This window comes from Aethalodelphis obliquidens, unplaced genomic scaffold (assembly GCF_003676395.1).
Source record: "Aethalodelphis obliquidens isolate GAN/ISIS:26980383/991018 unplaced genomic scaffold, ASM367639v1 scaffold34, whole genome shotgun sequence".
Lineage (NCBI taxonomy): Eukaryota > Metazoa > Chordata > Mammalia > Artiodactyla > Delphinidae > Aethalodelphis > Aethalodelphis obliquidens.
Window position 1 is genome coordinate 3,279,573 of NW_020837978.1, and position 6,000 is coordinate 3,285,572.

Below are 6,000 nucleotides of genomic sequence, written 5' to 3' on the forward strand. Positions count from 1 at the left end.
CCTTGACCCATAATCGGGTATGGGCTGGGGTCCTGGCCTGGGGCTGCAGGCACAGACGCTGAAGGGGAGGCCGGCACACGGCGGCAGGAGCCGAGCTGTACGGCAGGCCCTGTGGAGCTTCACCCCCGCCCCCGCGGGGAGCCCTGGGGCACCTGTGGCCTGGGACACGCATCCTGCCGTGGGCTGGAGTGGCTGGCTGCCGTGTCCGTTGTCTCAGCTTGGGCTGTGGTGTCACCCCGCGGGAGAGGGTCCCCAGGGCTCCTGGCATCTGTGCTGACCGTCTCCAGCGGCCGGGCAGCCAGATCTGGGCAGCACAGCCGTGTCCAGCCCTCGCCCTTGTCCCGTGGGCGCCACCTCCTCCTGCCCATGTGCAGGGCCGCACACCTGGGTGCAGGACTCCCCCCCCGTTCCTGGGGGAGACGCAGAGGACGAGGAGACAGGGGTGCTGCCTCAGGCGGGGGCCCCCAGCTCATGAGGAAAAGGATGTTTGCATGCACTCGTTATTGATGGTGGAAAAAGAGTAAGTGCAGTTGAGAGAAGTAGGCGTCCTGGGCACCCGGGTAACACTGGAGCAGCCCTGGCAGCAGGCACCGCCCGCAAACACCGCACAGCGCCCTCTAGGGCGCCCGGTCGGACGACTCACCGAAAGGCTGAGGAACCATCGCGGCCTGGAGGGGGCCTGACAGCTCAGGGCAGGGGGCCTGGGTCAGGGAAAGGACGTCGCTGGGAAACCTGGCACGATTGGCAGACAGTTCGCGGCTCAGTCGTAAGAGCATCACGTTGATGGTAATGTTCTGGTTTTGGTCATCGCGAGGTGTTCCGTAAGGTGTTACCGTGAGGGCCAGCTCGGGGACGGCGCCCAGGAGCTCTGTGCTGCTTTTATCTCTCCGTAAGTCTACTCACTCCCAAACAGAACGTTTAAAGGGTTTAAAGAAACGTAAAAGAGGAGTGACGTGGGACAAGCCACAGCGCCCGTGGCCACATCTGGTCTCAGGGCCGCTCCCCCTCGTCTCCCTTCCTGCTGTAGCCCCCCCGCCAGCTGCCCTCAGTGGCCATCCTGCTGGGGACGCTGGGCCCTGTGCGCGCCCAGGCCCGAGCCGCTGCCCTGGTCTGTGGATGGCTGCAGTCAGGCAGGAGGACCACATGGCTCTAGGGGACCCTGCCCAGGCAGCAGTCGTGGCTTGAAGGCCAGTGGGACCCTTGCTGACCCTTGCTGGCAGCTGTGGCCCCTCTGGGACCGCCGCGCCTGGAGCTGTGAGGAGGAGAGACGGCACTCCTTGGGATCAGCGGGAGGGAAAGTTGCCATGGCTGTACTGGCCTCCGCCCCTTTGTTTCCCAGCCCGCGGGGATGCGGAGGCTGGCGCCCGTCCTCCCAGGGTGCGCGTCCACCTGCTGCTCCCCAGGCCAGCATGGGGAGGGTCTCTGGGCCAGGGACCCCAGGGCCCTGCAGGCGGGGCACAGTCGCAGGCTGGAGTGAGGAGCGGCGTGGCCGGCGGCTGGGCTCCTCAGGACCTGCCAGCTTGGCCCTGGTGTCCGGCTGGAGCTGCAGAGGGACAGTGGCTGCACCAGCCACTCGGTTCACGTGGTGGACGCCCCCTGCCGCCCCCCTCCATACCAGGCCTGCCTGGGGGAGCCGTGTACAGCCAGGCACTGCGCTTTCTGGGGTCTTCGCAGACCTGCCCCGCGTTGCCCTATGCATCCCCCTACCTGGAGTAGGAAGGCCGAGTAGGGGACGGCTGTCCCGTAACAGCAGGTAGGGGCGAGCCGGTTCTCGTGAAGGAAGCTAGGCAGCAAGGACAGCTCACGACTGGCCGTCACTGCCCCCAGGCCTCAGCGTCCAGAAGAGGGAAGGAGAGACGGGGTAGGGGGAGCAGGGGGAGCAGTAAGTGACCTCCACGTGGCAGAAAACGATGTTCAAGGAAGTGACAGCGAGGGGCTGAGGACGCCTGCCCCGTCACTCCCAGTCCAGACAGCCCAGGGCCGCCCAGGGCCGGCAGTGTCTGCATCCACCATCCGAGCTCAGGCCCTGGCGTTCATGTCGGTCTTGAGAACGTGCTCCATGCTCAGTGACTGGCTTGTGGTCTTGTCTTGCACGATGCAGTGGAGTGCACAGAAACACGAGCTAGGAGACGGGACCTGGCTCCCCGCCCTACGTTGAAAGGCCAGTAGACCCGCAAGCATCTGCTTTCCAGCCGCCTGGTGGTTTCCAGGAGGTGCACAGGTCTGTCAGCTGAGACGTCTCAGTACGAGCAGGGCCTTTCAGAACAAGGGTTTTACCTCTTTTGGGAAAAAGTATGTTTTACCAGAGCCTAGAAGCTCGTGGTCAAGTCTTCAGGAGTCTTCAGGATAAACTACGGAGAGGAAATTGTCACAGCAGAATAGGGTGAGGTTTCTTTGTCAGATAGATTCTCTCCTTTCTCCTTATTGCAGCATCTGAGCTGTCGTTCGAATGAGAGAAAACCCGTACTTGTGTTGAGACCTGAAAAGTGACCTAAGTCCAGGACCAAGTTTTAAAAAAAAAGTGTGTATGAAATTGATTTTAACATCTGCAGATGTGAACTTCTTCCATGAAGTAACTGTGGTCAGACCCTCTTAAGCAGACTAAGTGGTCATCCAGGTCCCGCAGAGTTTATTTTTACCATGTGGATGTTAACCGTGGCTGCCGAGTTACCCTGCAGCAGAAACATCCCTGCCCTTAGAACCTTGCTCTGACCGTTGGCCTCTGACATAGAAAACGTTGGGTAGCAGTTCTGTGCCTGGTGCAAATCCCTAAAACCACCAATTGCCATTAGCCTTGCTTACGCCTGTTGCCTGGGAAACCGGTTCGTGTGCTGAATGAGTCCACACGTGGGAATGGCTGGCACTGGGCGGTGGCAGGCGGGGAGGGACATGCCAGTAACTTCAGATCTATAGCAGAGAGACCTTCTTTAATTTAGAGTCCTTGGTTCTGTTCTACGTCACAAAATAAGCCTTTTACATCTTGAAAACTCTCCGGCCGGTAGTTGCGTCCCCCGTTGATGGCATCTCCTGTGTGTTACTCGCGCACAGTCTGAACTTTCAGGGCTGAGTTTTCGGGCTGTGTCCTCCCCCTGCCGCGTCCTCCCGCGTCTCACGCGCCCTCTGCTCTTTCTTCCTTCCAGGCGAACGAAATGCTGCTCAGCGGACGGAAGCTGACGGCGCAGGAGGCGTGTGGCAAAGGCCTGGTCTCCCAGGTGTTCTGGCCCGGGACCTTCACCCAGGAAGTCATGGTCCGCATTAAGGAGCTCGCCTCCTGTAACCCGGTCGTACGTCCAGTTCCTTCTCTTCCGCGTGTCAGTGCTCTCACCGCGACCTTTCCCTGCAGGGCGCGCACAGGGGGCACCCACGGCTGCCTCCACGTGCGACACCGGAGGCTGGGCTCGGGCCTCTGCTGACCTTGCCCTCCCTCTGCAGATACCCGGGAGCCGAGGAGTGCAGTTCAAGCTGAGAGTCAGTCACCTCAGTGTCCCGTGCAAGTCTGCAAAAAGCAACATTTCTAAAGTTCTTTACTGTTTGCAAAGCCCTTTCGCACAACCGCACTTATTTCTCCCTCAGTGGACTTTGGTTTTTGTTTAATAAGTGTGCTGGGTAACAGTCTTCTAACAGAATTGCATTGGGTGAAATGTTATTTCACACTAACTGACACAACTCCCATCTAGGCTGTCCCAGGCCTCCCACAACTCGTTACCGAAATTAAATTCCGGTTAGAAAACTCCCGGGGCAGGCATTCTCAATGAGTATCACAGGCGTGGACAGGGTCCACGCTGGGGGCAGGGGCCCCACAGCCGTAGCTCAGGCCCAAGCCTGGTCACACTGCTGGGGCAGGACCAGGGCGTGGAAAGCAGCACAGCTCTGTTGTGAATTAGCTTAACAGCCCTTTGAAGTGAACAATTTGTCCAGTATCCACAGTGAATGAGATACACATTATACCTATATCCGGCCTGACACGTATCGTGAGATGTTTGGTCACCTTCTTACCAGGTGGCTCGTCGGGTTTGCTAACTGCCTCCGTAAGCTTGAAGGCAGCGAGAAGCCAGCGCTTGCAGCTACAGTCCCCGCTAATCACAGCTCATTGTCTGGCACAGGTGCTCGAGGAATCCAAGGCCCTGGTGCGCTGCAACATGAAGCTGGAGCTGGAGCAGGCCAACGAGCGGGAGTGCGAGGTGCTGAAGAAGATCTGGGGCTCGGCCCAGGGCATGGACTCCATGCTCAAGTACCTGCAGAGGAAGATCGACGAGTTCTGACGGCCGGGCTGCCCCAGACGACCCTGGAGTCGCATCGCGCAGGCCGGCTGGGGCTCCCCGGGGCACGGACCCACCCTCACAGCCTGAAACAGGTTCACGTGGAGCTCACGCTTGGGAGCAGGACTTGAAACAGCCAAGCTATTTATTACCAAGGAGTTTTTAAGTACTGTAACTTTAAAATAAATAACTACAAAGCTCCTTTGTCCAAACGTCATTATTTTATACTTAATACACACACAAGTATAAAAGTATAAATTGTGAGCTCTGGGCTGCTCTTTGAGGCTCTACTTTTTGTTATCTTTGGCTAGTACTGTATAAAAAAGAAGTGTGTTTTCCTGGTTTGGGTGTCAGAAAAGTCTGGAATATTGTTTGTTTTCCTTGTTTTTTTCCTTCTAGAAAACAGAATCTGAAGAGGTGTTAGCCCGCCTCACCCCCACCTCACCCCACCCCAAATAGAAATACGGAAAGATCTGAGGCATGCCCTTGTCTCCAGGAAGGTACAAAACCTCAGAGATGGAAAATTCTCAATCAAAAGGAAGACTTATCCTAAAAGAATAAGTATTTCTGATTAAACACCCACTGCTGAATAATACCCCCAGACTAAAACACGCCTAGGATTCACGCTGAGAAATCAGTTAATTCTGCTCTCTTTCTTAAATATGTCCGATTCTTACCCAGTTAACAAAGAAACCACTCTCTCTCTAGGGGAAAGCTTATGTTGCAGTGTTAGCGAATCACTGAATAGCTAAGTATGATCTAAGTTATAGGGGTTTATAATTAATTTTTCTGACCCATTTGAAAAAATAACTGTGTAAGCGCTTCTTGTTACTGGGTGAGAACTCCTTTATATACAGTTTTGGTTTTCTATTTGCAGATATGATTGATGTATTACACCAAAAATAAAGTATTTTTATGTTTATAAAGTGTAATTTTTAGGTTCACTTAGAATATATTTTATTTAATAAGTTAAAATTCTTTTGGCACACTATTAAATGCAGAAACTCCTTTTTAAGAGAAAGAACTACCTTATATCGACGTTTAATGTTCTTGGTCTCTGCTTTCATGTCTACACAATATACCAAGTACAGGATGCTGTCCAAGAGTGCCCTGTGTAAATAGACGTCCGCATTCCCGCCAGGAGTGAGGACTGATTCCTGATTCCAGACGCCTATCACTCGGTAGGCTTCTGAGCTTGCAATCATATTGAATGTATGAAGAATGAAATAAAATCAAAACCTTATTTTTGTACAGTTTTGAAGTTTATACTTAGAACCGACCACCTCCCGGCCTCGTGGAGAGCTGTACAGCGTGTAAATCTGCCTTTACCATGGATTGGCTGGTGCAGTATTTTTGCATCTGTGGGACCTACTTTTTTCGTTCAGTAGTTTGAACTATATATAAACTGTACAATCTGTAAAGTTTTTATAGAATAAATATTCAGCTGTGAAAACTGGTTAAATAAAACTAATATTTCTTAACACATTCGAAATGTTTCTCTGATAATTCTTCACTTCTGAAGTTCCTCATGAGACGTTTACATTTTGTGTGAAATACACACACGGGCATATCACATGTGACAGTTTAAGGGAAACCCACGCCCACAATGTAACCAGAAGCAGGTGGAAGGCAGCCGACTAGGACCACCCCACTGCCCCTCTTGGCCAGAGAGCAGAAGAAGGGGAAAGCCTCTGGGCCCGGCCGGAGCCCAGAGGGCCAGGGCCAGGGGCTCCAGCCTCCT

General features: G+C 54.2%; 1 protein-coding gene across 1 annotated transcript in view; it reads left to right on the top strand.

Annotated features, from left to right (window-relative positions):
• Positions 1-5,744, top strand: part of CDYL (chromodomain Y like) — a 160,247-nt gene extending 154,503 nt beyond the window's left edge. Inside the window, exons 6-7 of the mRNA XM_027128269.1 lie at positions 3,141-3,284; positions 4,104-5,744. Of these exons, the coding sequence (XP_026984070.1) occupies positions 3,141-3,284; positions 4,104-4,262 (303 nt within the window). The 3' untranslated portion in view covers positions 4,263-5,744. The remainder of the gene's footprint in view (positions 1-3,140; positions 3,285-4,103) is intronic.
• The last annotated feature ends 256 nt before the right edge of the window (positions 5,745-6,000 follow it).